General features: G+C 49.0%; 1 protein-coding gene across 6 annotated transcripts in view; it reads left to right on the forward strand.

Moving 5' to 3' along the window:
- The window catches only part of DPP6 (dipeptidyl peptidase like 6), a 949,991-nt gene that overhangs the window by 807,242 nt on the left and 128,315 nt on the right, over positions 1-14,434 (forward strand). For all 6 annotated transcript variants that reach the window (XM_045053301.1, XM_045053300.1, XM_045053302.1 and 3 more), the window contains exon 8: positions 11,266-11,386. In XM_045053301.1, the coding sequence (XP_044909236.1) occupies positions 11,266-11,386 (121 nt within the window). The remainder of the gene's footprint in view (positions 1-11,265; positions 11,387-14,434) is intronic.

Raw genomic sequence — 14,434 nt, forward strand, 5'->3', positions numbered from 1 at the left:
TGTTGTTATCCTGGTTCAGAGGCAGCTGCTTCCTGCTGTCATCAGTTTCCAGTGCATATGGTTTGAACGGGCCAATTATACTTTATTTCCAAGTCTTTCTCACATAATCTACACACAAAAAAGTCTCCTTTGATGAGCTTTGCCGACTGCTTTTTGTAAATGTTCTCTCAGTCTCTGTTCCCATCCAGAGAGCGCCCTGCATACTTAGCAATGTTGGGGATCATTGTTGTTCAGTCTCTGACAATTTGATAAACAAAATAGTCCCTCTGCAATAGGATTTCTATTTGTTATGAGCGAGTACAAACGCTTCTGTATTTTCCAGTACTTTGTGTGGTTCTGTGATGCATCCATTCATGTCCTTTACCTGTTTTTTTTTTAATTGCACAGTGAGTGCGATTCATGATTTCCACTCATAGGAATTTATTCTAGGGAGATAGTGGAGATATAAGCAAAGGTTTTACCACAAAGATGCAGTGGTAGCATTTTTATTGTAATAAAAGCAGAATTGTGCCAGGCAACAGGACCATAAAGGCATTGCCCCTAGTGAATCTCCGGAAGGCACGTGTCAGGGATACTCTGTGACACAAAAGCATTATTGATATCTTAACTGCACATGCTGTATGACCTTAGTTTTATTAAAAACTAGATTTCATGCATGCACACACACATCTAGGAGGGAATCAAATACAACAAAGCTTCTGTTAATAGTCATATTTTGTGTATGCACGCGGGTTGTAGGATTGTGACATTTTTCTTTTTTTCTGTATATGCTGTGATAATGGTGAACGCGTGTGGTCTGAGGTTGTGGGTTTGCTGCCAGCATAGGCAAATGGCTTGATCTTGGCCAGCCGGTTTGCTCTTCAAAGAAACCCAGCACTGTTTTACTGTGCCCTCCTTTAGTGCTGGCACATAGCCTTTCTTGTAATTACTCCGTAGTGACTTCACTCCGGGAAAGACTTGCAATGCCCACCATCCTGGGGAGACGGGATGCCCAAGGAGCCTTAGGGCCGCTCTGAGACCCCTGTGGGGGTCTCGTATCAATGGAGCAAATATGCTGACTTGGAAGTCCACAAATGGCCGTGGTAGTCATCCACTTGACCCTCAGGACTACGGACAGGAACTGTTGGCCAGCGGGTGGTACTAGGGGTACCTCTCCTGCAGGATCGCGTGTGGCAGTGCCCCCACAGCCGTAAGCAGCCACTACCTCCCCCGTTCTCCCTGCCAGATGACAGCTCGGTAGACAGGAGCCCATAGGCGGGTGTGGCATCTGCCCTGCCCAATGCCCCTCTGGAGCCATGCACCCGGGAAGTCACGGCTACGGCTTCCACTCAGTATACACAGTTCTCCTCGCCCAGATGCAACGTATCATGAACCTTTAGAGTCCCTGTCTACCCATACCAGCTGTCCAGGGAAATAGAAACAAAGTTAGCAGAAAATCAAGCTCTATGTGGACCAGACCACCATTAAGTTCTAAATGCAGAACAGTTTTTTTTTAATCCACGAGTTGGTGATTCTAACTTGCTGTTATGGGACCTGTTGATGAAGCCATTCAAGGGACCAGAGGTTACTTTTGTGGTATACCTCGAAATTAAAGCCCTATAGAAACATGCATGTGGCCAGTGGCAGCCTCCCAGGGACATACTGGCCTCTCCGGTCGGCATTTTGCTTATTTACTAGAGTCTCCTAAAAGATATGTTGACCAGGCTGCAAGATTTAGAGACAAATTTCCATGTTCTGGTGATGTGTTCTATTTGTGTGTAGTTCCAGTAATGTGAGTTAACTGTGTGCAGTATGTCCTGTGGGGTTAGAATGGCCTGCAGTGAAGATTACCTAGTTTGCTTTAGAAATACATAACATCCTTATGATCACTGCTGAACCAGTGGTAGGTGGTAGTAACTCCATGCCCCATCCAAACAGGTCTGTGTTTCACCCTAGGAATTAAATTTCATGCCCTATATAATGGGATCTTTCATCCTTATTTATTATGGAAACATGAGTAAAATTGTGTTTGTTCAGGAAATAGGATAACTCAAGAGAAGTGGAAACGAGGCAAGAAGCAGTTAGTAAGTAGTGTTACTGGGATGGCTTCTTGAGATTAGGAAGTCCATGCCATGTCAGTTAAAGAAACCTAGGAGAGTATCATAATTGAGGTTTTTCAACTGCTAAATGGAGAGTCCATGTTCCCCTTGATAGTAACATGCTGGCCTCACTGTGAACGTTGAGCATTGTTGAACAATGTAGAAGATAGAGGAAATCATAGAGACCCTCGCATTTATGGTGAAGGACGTGAGGCCCAGCAGGTGGCCCATGTGAAGCTGGCCAGATGGCAGTCTCAGCTAGAATTTAGATTTCTGCTTCAAGCCCCATGTTCCCTCCTCTTCTTCATTCTGCCCTGACCTGTGTTGCTATCTTTTTGCCAAGCACTGAGCTGTTCGATATGCTTCCCTATTGGCCTTGATTTTCCAGAACTAAGAGCTAAGTTGCACCCAATTACAGTAATTATCTCATCCTTGGTTCCTGAGATAATTAGCTCCCTCTTTAGCCATGGATGTCACTTTGAGCTTTATTGTAACCACCCCTCGAACGTGTGGAGATGTGTTTTATTGTCCTCTACTGCGAATCCGGTTTAGAAATACTGAGGGTATCAATTAGCACTTAATACACACACTCACACAGACAAATGTTGATTTCTACTGAGTCAGCTGAAGTTTTATTAGGTTTTCAGATTCCAAAACAAGTCAAAGATTCAATTAGTCTAAACCCAGCTAACTCATACACTAAATATTGGTTTTTCTCTGTACTACTTACGTGGAAAAGGGTTGTACCAACAGCATCAGGGAAAACAACTCTGAGGACAGGTATAGGTTCAACCCAATCCATTCGTCTACAACTACAGCAACAGTTCTAGGCAATGGGAATACATATTTATGCCGATGAGCTTAGGCAACTCAAGGTCCCTACTCAACACCAATTCCATGCTGTATATACCTCATTCTATCTAATATATCCCAAAAGTAGGAAAATATGGAAATACTTCTCTAAACATTGAAATCAGAAAGATCTTTAATTATTCACCCTGAAAACTTGTTTAACTGAAAGTTTACATTCCTCCAGAGATTTCCAATTAATTGAACTCATAAAGAATTTATTGTTACCATAGGATGCCTAGGTGGCTCAATCTGTTAAGTGTCCAACTCTTGATCTCAGCTCAGGTCACAATATCACAGTTTGTGAGATTGAGCCCCACGTTGGGCTCTGCGTTGACAGCATGGAGCCTGATTGGGATTCTCTCTCTTTTCCTCTCTGTGCCCCTCCCCGCCCCCACACTCACTCTCTTTCTCAAAAATAAATAAATAAACTTTAAAAATTACTGTAACCATGAGTATATAAACTATAATAAGTCAAAAGTGCTTATTAAAAACTCAGATTAAGGGGCGCCTGGGTGGCGCAGTCGGTTAAGCATCCGACTTCAGCCAGGTCACGATCTCGCGGTCCGTGAGTTCGAGCCCCGCGTCAGGCTCTGGGCTGATGGCTCAGAGCCTGGAGCCTGTTTCCAATTCTGTGTCTCCCTCTCTCTCTGCCCGTCCCCCGTTCATGCTCTGTCTCTCTCTGTCCCAAAAATAAATAAACGTTGAAAAAAAAATTAAAAAAAAAAAACTCAGATTAGGGGCACCAGGTGGCTCAGTCGGTCAAGCATCCAACTTTGTCTCAGGTCATGATATCGTGGTCTGTGGGTTTGAGCCCTGCGTCAGGCTCTGTGCTGACAGCTCAGAGCCTGGAGCCTGGTTTGGATTCTGTGTCTCCCTCTCTGTCTGCCACTTCCCCGTTCATTCATTCTCTCTCTCTCTCTCTCTCTCTCTCTCTCTCTCTCAAAAATAAATATTAAAAAACTTTTTAAGTCACACTAATAAAAATATGTGTTTTATAAAAGAATAGTGAAATATACTTTATATTTTCAGTCTGGTTTGTATTTCATGAAATCTCTATTTAAAATCAGAATGTGTTTGGGGGCAAGGGATGTGCTAAATAAAATTGCTGTATGTATGGCTCACACCTTCTACTGCAAGGATAGCAGAAAGAACCAAAATGCCCAGAAACGAGGGAAGGAATTGGTCTCCGTGAATCAAGATGAAGCAAAAGCAAATCCATAGAAGAAATACTTTTGCCAACTAGTTGTTTGAAAACGAATCCATGTACTTGTGGAGTAGGGCTGGACGCACGGTCCTGTTACGGATGCTGAGGGAGAAGAAGGGTTGGGGACGTGCATCCCTGCCCTACTGGACTCTCACGGGGACTGTGGAGAAGGACCCGTGGATGCTGAAGGGGAGACAGCTCTGTGTGGCAGCAGAGGTGAAATGGACCAGAAAGTGCCAGCAAAGTCCTAAGGGCGGGGTGAGCCCAGGAACGTAGGGGAGAAGCTTCTGCTGCGCCTGGGGATAGAGGGGGATCTGGCCGGGCTGGGAGGGGGTCCCGGCAGGTGCTGTGGGCCTTACCCAGCAGGAATGAGTGGGGCTGATTTGGGAACAGCAGAGAGGGGGGCCTGGCAAGAGGAGGTTTGGATGGGAAGAGATGCTGGATGCTTCATCCTGCCGGCGCGGGGGAGGGAGGAACAGTAGAACGACACCGTGTGGAAAGAAGGATCTGGTCAGCTGATGTGTGTTAAAGCCGGTGTTAATATGGTTTTCCAACGGGGAGGAAGAGCCCCAGTACACCTGCTCGGCCTTCTCTTTGGAGCACTCGCCCCGTGATGTGGATGGGGTGTGGTGTTGATGTGAATTACGAGACCATTTGGGACCCGACGGCCCCTCCCGATGGCACTCTGCAGCCTGTGAGATCGGGGGACCCCAGCGTGGGTATTCCCATCACATGAAACCTCGGAGGCCTCTCTGCCATCTACCTCCTCCATAAACAGGGACGCGCCCCAGGCTGCCGCCCTTGTCCTCTGCCACGGAGTTCGGGCCTCTTCTGTTAAAGGCCTTCTGTCTGCGTTTCCGCTCCATCCAGAAAATTCCCTGGCACCTTCTCCTCTTTTTCTTCTTCTTCTTTTTTAACATCTCTGGACTTTTTAGTTTCCTTGCCTTTGATCTTGAAATATTCCACAAATTCTGCTTTCCAAAAGTTTCCTTTTTTGGTTGTGAATTAGGGAGTGACGGCCTCCTCCCACCCCGGGCTAGATCTCGTCTGTTGGGCGTCGTCTGGACCGCTCCCCACCCTCTCTAGAAGCACGGTGATGCGCTTGGAATCTGGGGCTCCCAGGTGAGCTGTGTGGGCCAGGATGCCAGCAAAACTTCCACCCTGCAAGTTCTCGTGAAATTAATTTAAATTTATTTCATCAAAAAAGATAATCGTGTCTGATCACACACAGAGTAACGTGGCCCCCGGAGTGGAGGGGAGGGCGGCAGGGGTGCCGAGGAGACAGCACTCAGGCCCAGTTCCGTCAACTGGAGTCTTGTCAGCTGAGAAGACTGATGAACCAAGAGGAGAAACATGGGGTACGAAGGGTGTGTAGCCCGCTGTCCCCGTCTGCTCAGGTCATGTGCACAAGGAGGGAAAACTTGACATAAGTCTTTCCGCTGCAGCACCTGCCATTGAGGGAAGCTCTCACCAGCTTGCGCCCCGAGATGCGCACTGACGGCCCTTTCTTCACGGCCTCTGCTGCTGAGGTCAGCGAGTCTTTAGGAGGGACAGCCAGGGCCGCGTCCCTCTGGGGGCGCCTCCCCTGTGTCCCCAGGGCCCATGGCCGCTCCTCTGTCAGCATCTCCACCAGCTGCTGTGGCCGATTCCGGGCAGGAGCAGGAAATGAACTCTCCTCAAGTCTCTGCTGATTGGTCACTTCTGAAAAGAGCTTCCTCTCGCACCGGCATCCACCGGAAGTGCTGCCGCTGGCCCGTGGGATGTGACCATCCTGCCCCACTTCTAACCTCCCTCATCCTCTCTGCCTGACCTTCATGCTCCCTCTTTAAAACCCTCTCCACATGCAGCCACGTGCGTGTCGGTGAGCAGAGGCAGGACAGTGAGGACAGCGACGCAGGGGCTTCTGGGAGGACGGAGCCCAGCAGAGCCTCCCAGGGTGACCGGGACTTGGGCAGACAGCAGAGGAAACAGCTCCAGGTGAGGACAGAGAAGGTATTGAGGAGGGCGTCAGGATCACCAGTGTTCAGGACGTGGGGACTGTCTTCTGTCCCACCAAAAATCCCCGTGTCCCCGGCGGCCACTTGTGGTGCTTGGAAACCACCACGTAAGGACCACAGAACACGCTTTGTCACCATCCTGTGCTTTGTGTACATCTCATTACTTTGGGGGATATTTTCTAAAATTTTGTTTAACGTTTATTCACTTTTTGAGAGACAGAGAGAGTGTGAGCAGAGCAGGGGGCAGAGAGAGAGGGAGACACAGGATCCAAAGCAGGCTCCAGGCTCCGAGCTGTCAGCACAGAGTCTGACGTGGGGCTCGAACTCACGGACTATGAGATCATGACCTGAGCCGAAGTCGGACGCTTAACCGACTGAGCCACCCAGGCGCGCCACTTTGGAGGATATTTTCTAACACTTTCTGGAAGAAAGACTCAAGGGCAGAGTTCCGTGCCTGGGATTTCAGGGCTGTGGTGGTGAGGGCGGGCTTTGCTGGCTCAGCAGCCTTTTCACGGACTAAACTCGAGCCTTTTCACTGGTCCCGGAGCAGCTGTGGGGTACAGAATGTGCACAGACTCGGCCGCCAACCAGGTGTCCACAGCGGGGAAGGCTATAGAGGTGGGCGGCCCCTTCACTGGAACCGATTCTAGAGCCTTGGCTGATAGGATTTAGGAGCCAGCAGGGCCTTGAGGCTGGCGTAGCCCAGTGGGTCATGCAGCACTAGACCCAGGCTCCCCTGAATAAACCCAGGTAAGGGAACACCCTGTGATGGCTTCTGTATCTGCTGGTAAAATCCTGGTGACAGTGACACTGTGACCTGTATGCCATCCAGTCATGTTCTTCTGCCTGAAGAAGCAGCCGGAGGGAGAGTGAGGAGACGCTGTGGCTCAGACAGGTGTCTGTGGTCTCTGGTTCTTTTCTGGTTAGAAATCACACCTTTTGTTTATTTAACAAGTCGCTATAAAGAGGCAGTGTGCTGTAGCTGCTGAGAGCACAGACCTGCTTGGGTTCCAATCCCGACTCCTCTTCGGATTCCCTGGTGACCTTGGGCATGGCGTTTCGCGACCCCCACACCACCTGGTTTGAACCCCTGCCGACCCCTAGCCAACAAGACATTGGTCAAGTTACTTACCCTCCCCATGCTCGTGTTTGCATCCTCAAAACAAGGCTCATGCCTGTCTATAGCATTATTTTTTCAACTGAATTAATGTTTATAAAGCATTTGAAAATGCATGGCCAACATATGCAAAAAACAATTCAAAATGGATCATAGACCCGAAACTAAGAGCAAAAACTATAAAACCTTAGAAGAAAACATGGGGGTCAATGCTCATGACCTTGGTTTTGGCAAAGGATCCTTAGATGGAGCACAAAAAGCACAAGCTATGAGGGGCGCCTGGGTGGCGCAGTCGGTTAAGCGTCCGACTTCAGCCAGGTCACGATCTCACGGTCCGTGAGTTCGAGCCCCGCGTCGGGCTCTGGGCTGATGGCTCAGAGCCTGGAGCCTGTTTCCCATTCTGTGTCTCCCTCTCTCTCTGCCCCTCCCCCGTTCATGCTCTGTCTCTCTCTGTCCCAAAAATAAATAAAAACGTTGAAAAAAAAAAATTTTAAAAAAAAAAAAAAAAAAAAAAAGCACAAGCTATGAGAGAAAAAAAATAGGTAAATCGGACTTGATCAAAATTAAAAGCGTTTATCCTTGAGGGTCTAGCTCAGATGTCACCTCCCCCGTGAAGCCTCTCCTAATCCCCCAAGACAGAATGGGTTTTTATAATGATGATGGTGGTCATCGTCGCACAACAACATGATACAACAGCAGTAGCAGATGTGCTAGCGAGCCCATCCTTTGTGCCAGGCATTGCTTTGAATTTGCCAACGCACTCTTCTCGTCCACCTGAGACGAGGTTGTTACCGTCTCTAGTGACAGGAGAAACTGAGGCACACGGAAGCCAGCAATGGGCCCAGGTCACATAGCACATCCTCTGCCCCTACAGCCCGTGCTCGTGACGCCCTCGTGGGGCCTGGAGCAGACTGAGCGCTGTGGAATCTGGACTCCCGTCTGCAAACGGGAGCCCCCATGGACTGCCTCTCACCCTCGTGCCCCTGCATGTTGTGGGACCACCATAAATCCTGCAGGGGAGAGAGGCCAAGGGAGACAGTGGGGTCTTGAACCCCAGACCAGACACCTCAACTCTGTTCCATAGTTAACAGAAGGCCATTTCAGGTTTTGTGTAACAGAATGCCATGATAAAGGTGGTGTTTTAGGAAAGACTTATCAGGACGGCCAAGTAGGAGGTGAACTTGGGGAGGGGGTGACAGGAGCAGGAACACCTGTTCCCAGTGAATGTGCCAGGGAGGCACCACCCACCTCAGGCTAGGTTGTGAGAAACCCCCCAGCAGGAGGGGAGTGGCTGTGTTCGCACCGCGGGGGCCAGGCCAGGGACTGTGGGGGTCGCAGGCCAGGAAGGTGAGGTGCTCCTGTGGGCATCAGGACCCGAGGTGATGGCCGGGGTGCTGAACAGAACATGGAGAGTGGAGAACTCAGCCACTCTCCCCAACACCTACCCTCCCCATGCCACCATTCACAGAGCCACACCGCGTCCCTCGCCTCTGAGCCGAGCTCCACTGGAACATCTGAAGGAAAAGGTAAAACGTCTCCCAAGCAAAACGCACTCTTAGGTACAACTTGTTTCTTTTCATTTCCTTCCATTAAAAGTAAAACCAAGGTGATAAAAGTTTTAACATCTATCACAGCAAATTTTACTCACCCAAAATATTAATTGGCTGCAGTCTGATTTAATTCAAAAATTTATTATAGGCTTAGAATACATAAAAGAAGTTAAAATCTAGTAATACATCTTACCCTTAGGCAAACTCATAAGAACAGCTACTGAAGTTAAATTAGGATGTATACTTGTGTCTGGAAGTTTTCCAACTCGTTTCGGGATGAAGTGAATGCTGTAAGCGCCAGGAGCCCAGAGCAGAAAACTAACACTTGGTGGTCCTTTCAGATCTACCGTCAGTGAGGACCATCTGGGGAAATTGCCTTTTTTTTTGCATTTTCAATAAAAAAATTAATATTTCCACCCTTTCCTGTACTCTGCAAAATACCCTGTCTCTGTGGTCTCTTAAATGACACTGACAGTATGTTTTTCTAGAGTTTCGTTAAAAGCCTGAGCCTGGGTGGCTCAGTCGGTTGAGCATCCGACTCTTGATTTCAGCTCAGGTCATGATCCCAAGGTTGTGGCATTGAGGCCCGCATCAGGCTCTGCACCGAGCACGGAGCCTGCTTTAGATTCATTCTTTCCTCTCTTTCTGCCCCTCCCCCATCTCTAAAATATAAAACAAAAAATAACACAAAGAAAAGAAAAGCACCAGATCTGAGTCCCGTTCCTGGTCCATATGTAGAAGTCGGCACTTGGCCAGTTACTACCAGTGTGTCCAAAGCCTTGCGGGCAAAGAAGCGGGGATTCCTACAGAAACACAGGGCAGAGCCTGTCAGCACCTCGGAGAGCGCAAATGCTTTGTCTGCAAGTCGTTACTTTAAGAGACCTTAGGTTTCTCTGGGGTCACAGATCGTAAATTTGGCTGCAGGTTGGAATCAAGTGGGATGTTTTCTAAAAATCCTGATGCCTGGCTCTCAGCCCTCGATACTGATAGTGGGCTGGGCTGATGGACCAGGCAGTGGGGTTTCTAAGAGCTCTCTGGATCATTCTCGGGGGCCATCAGCATTCAGGAACCACGGACCCAGACCATCCTCTTCTCCGCAACTGGGTCACCACCACCCAGCGGGTCAGGAACAACTTTGCTTCGTGTCACCCCTTCACCTAGACCTTGGTTCACTCAATGCCGTCAGCGGCTGTCTCCTGGCTGGTGTCCCCCACTGTCCCCTTGTCAGCACCCTCGGATGGCCAGGCCAGCCACACGGTCCCCCGTTCATGGTCTCTCTTCCTTCTCGTCGCCAGAAGGCTCTCATCTGACTGTGATGCTCCCCTTCTCAGGCCACCATCAAGGGCTTCCTGCTGCTGGTGGGGCACCTGCCCTCCCCTGCCCCCCCCCCGCCACCATGCCCCTGACAGGACAGCCTGCAGGACCTCTGTCCACCTCCACCAATACCCTGTGCCCACTTTGTCTCTGCGTTCACACCGTTTCTTCTCTGTAACCAGCTTCTCATCTGAGGCCTCAGTGTGAGCAGCACTTTCTCAAAACCCTGTCACTTGCTGTAGCCCTTGAGGACTCTATGCTGAGTGAAAGACAGATATTGTATGATTCCATTTACGTGCGGTGCTTAGAGTCTCCAGATTAGTGGAGACAGACAGTGGAATGGGGTGTGGGGGGCTGGGGAGGGGTGGGGACTAGTGTTTCATGGGGACAGAGTTTCAGTTTGGGAAGATGGAAGGTTCTGGAAATGGTGGTGGCAATGGAGGCACGACAGTGTGAATGTACTTAATGCCACAGGACCGGACACTCAAACACAGTCATGGTGGCAAATTTTGTGTTAGATGTATTTTTCTGCGATAAAAAATGTTTTGCCCATCACTTTCTCAGTGAATCCTTTGGTCTAAGTTAGGGAATCCTGTTACACGTCCCCAGAGCTGCACCTGCACCCTCAGAACATTTTCCTGGTAAAGTTTGTCTTCTTTACCAGACTCTAAGTAGAATAAAAGCCCATTCTACGTCCCACCCCATTAATCACCGCGCCTCCTGTGATTGGCACAGAAAAGGCGCCACTAAATAATTTTTAATGAATAGTTAATGAATAAATGCCAGATTGCCAGTTTTTCAGCTCACCCATCTTAATTGCTAAGAAAAATACAATAGCTGAAATAGTCAACACATTTGACGTGCAAGTGCCTAAAGTATCAGACCACAACTGTTCACGCGTGGAAAATGATGGCACAGGATGAACGTACCTAAAGATGGCATAGGGTGAACTGTGTGAAGTCTGGAGTCTCTGATTAACCAGAAATGCACACGATACATGCATGAGCCCCACCTGATCCTGACGCTGCCTTCGTCCTATCAAATAAATGCACCAGGCGGATGCAAACCACATCCCCAACTTCTGATTTCTTACGAGTACCCTGTTTATAGCCACTTCATTGGTTAACACTGTGTTTTCTCTCTTCCCAATTAGATATTTATCTTTGAAAACAACATCTACTACTGCGCACACGTCGGGAAGCAGGCCATTCGTGTGGTGTCTACTGGGAAGGAAGGCGTGATCTACAACGGTCTCAGTGACTGGCTGTACGAAGGTGAGTCGCACCGGGTGGGGCAGACGTGGGGGTCTGGGGTCCCGCTCCTGCTATGCTGGTCGGGGGGGGGGGGTGGTTTCCTGGTTTCCTTCCACTTCAGCTGAAAATTAGCCTCCAGTTTCTTAAAGTTCTGCTAAATTAAAAAGACACTGTTGGAGCTTCAGGGAGCATCATGCTGTCAGGGTTGAGCCCTCACCTGGTAGCCAGCTGTGGAGGGCTTTCCAGAACCCAAGCTCCTCGCCGAAGGGGAAGGGGGCACTCTTCTGGGAGGTGTGCAGATGCAAAGGTTTCTGGACCCCCTCCCAAGCGGTGGGATGCCTCGTCTTGCCTGGGGAGGGAAAGCTGGAAAAGAAGTAACAGGTGAGGCTTTCCAGAGAAGCCAGTGCGGGTGGTTTGCTGTTCCGAGTGCATCCGCCTTGTTGGACATTTCCCACCACTGGTTTTCTTCTGACGCCAGAGGACTCCAACTGAATGCATTATTAAATAACTAAAAATCTGAGCGGGAAGCTCTTCTTAAACATTTATAGTCCGTCTCCGTGCTAATGTTGTCGTAACAACAACGATTATGTATCGATTGCTAGTACGTTCCGGTCACTGTTCTGAGCACTTTCTTACCTGTTACCTCACTTAACCCTCTGTCTGTCTCAGCTCGGGCTGCAGAACACTGTGGATGGGGGTGGGTGTGAACGACAAGCATGTTTCTCACCGTTCTGGAGGCTGGAAGTCCAGGATCAGGGTGCCGGCCAATCTGGTGTCTGATGAAGAGCCCCCTCCACACTCATAGATGCTGTCTTCTCACTGTGCCCACACATGGCAGAGAGAGGGGAAGAGACAGATGTGGTCTCCTCATCCCCTTAGAAGGGCCCTAATCCCATCAGGGGGGCTCCCCCCTCATGACCTCATCACCTCTCAAAGGCCCCACCTCCCAACACCATCATGCTGGGGATTTAGGCTTCAACGTGAGTTTCGGGGGACGCAAACATTCAGCCCGTTGTGTCCTCACAACAACATTCTGATGGGAGCCGTATCATTCACACTTCCCACATGATGTAAGGGGAGCTTAAGTGATCAGCCCAGGTTCACACAAAGTTAAGGAACAGGTACCGGGGAGTATCACCGTTCAAGTCCAGGACAATTCCCTTTCCACAAATCCAGGTATGGATCCGGATGCTTACACACCGGCATTGGGCTGATGAACAGCTATGTGTTCTGAGCCTACCTGCCTGAGACCGTGTGGTCACAGTGACAATTCACCATGCTAGGCCGGGTCAAGGGGCGATCAAGGGATGCCCTGGGCATTATGAAGTCCAGGAAATACCATTTTTCCTCAGTGCTATGCACTACTCAAGCCAGGATCCTGCACTGTGAGGCTTTATGCACTCTGGAGCAGAAAGCAGCTGGATATGTAAGCTTCATATCACTCATCGTAATCTCACTGAGCTCTCTGAAGCATAAAGTTCTAGGACTTGATTTCTAAGTTAAAAAAAAAAAAATTAAGGGGCACCTGGGTGGCTCAGCCAGTTCAGCGTCCGACTCTTGATTTCAGCTCAGGTCATGATGTCACAGTCATGGGATCGAGCCCTGCATAGGGCTCTGTGCTGACAGCACGGAGCCTGATTGGGATTCTCTCTCTGCCCCTCCCCCACTCATGCAGACATCCACGCTGTCTCTCAAAATAAATAAATAAACATTTTTTAAAATAAGCTGAGATATAAGTTGTATACAACAAAATGCACAATCATAAGGACACGCTTAGATGAGTTTGACAGATGTATATACTATGCACCCTGGTCAAGACATGGAGAATTCCATCCTTCCAGAATGTTCTCCCCCGAGCGGTCCATCCTCTCCACCCACGTCTCCTTTCCCGAGGCCATGACCATCCTGATTTCTGTGCAGCCTGTTTTCCAGCCGGCATGCCAGAACGCGGGTGCCCATCGAGGCTGTGCTCCCCAGTGCAGTCGTCCCTCTGGGATGGTTCACTCTAATGTGGATGGTGAGGCTCAGAATGTTCCGGATTGCACTCAGGATTCTGGCTTTTGAGTTGCTTCCTGGGCCCCGGGAGAGGAAAGCTTGAGGTTTTATTGTCACATCATCCTTGGCCGCCTCACATGAGGGTGTCACTGGAATGAAGAGGGAGCCAGTGCCCACTATAGGTATGTTTTGTGTGCACAACCAGACCCATGAGTGTCAGGCCCCAAGGTCCAGAGAGGTCAGTGCAGTAGCAACCCAGAGGTGCCCCAAAAAGAAAAGGTCCTGGAGTCCTGGCTGTAAGAACCTAAATGGCTCAGGACTAATCTTTAAAAAAAAAATCCATAACCAGAAGGTTTAAAATATCTTTTTTAGTATCTTCCTAATAAAATAAAAAGCTCATTGCTTGGCAATTCAAGTTAAGCTTTTGCTTTAGCAAATCCATTGAAAGGAAATTTTTCTTCAAGGCATTTACACGAAATTGTGTTGGTGTGATAACAGAGGCCCAAATATTTTAAATCAATCACAGCTGATGTGGCAGCTTAAGCTACTTAGTGTTGTTCCCTGGAAGGTTCTATGTGCCGATGCTTGCGTTTCTGACGTGTGGGGGCCTGAGAGCCCCGGGGAATCTTGGTTCAAGTTTGAATAATGGGTAAACTTTCAAGACTGTCCTTTTTCTAATCTGTGACTTAACTGTTTCACTTCTGGATGCTTCCTTTAAAAAAAATAAAATAAAAACACATACGGGCGGGGGGACACACCCTAAAATAGTGTCTGCAGAGGGCCTGACGTGCCTGGCGACGTTAGCTCTGAGAAGAATCTAGGCTGTGTCTGTGGGAAGCAACTTTACAGTCTGTGGGCTTGTTGGCAGCAAAATGCAGTATCGATTTGATTCGCTTTGTGTCCCGAAAGGAGTCTTAAACACGTTGGACATTTCAGGATATTGACGGCTGAGGGAGAGAGACGAGGGGGGAGACATGAGGGCTGCCGGGAGCCTGCACTGCTTGTCCGAAGGCGTGCACTCTCTCCATGGAAGGTCTGGGCCAGTTGACTGAAGCAACCTTCACGCTAGGAACT

Source organism: Felis catus, chromosome A2 (assembly GCF_018350175.1).
Source record: "Felis catus isolate Fca126 chromosome A2, F.catus_Fca126_mat1.0, whole genome shotgun sequence".
NCBI classification, from domain to species: Eukaryota; Metazoa; Chordata; class Mammalia; order Carnivora; family Felidae; genus Felis; species Felis catus.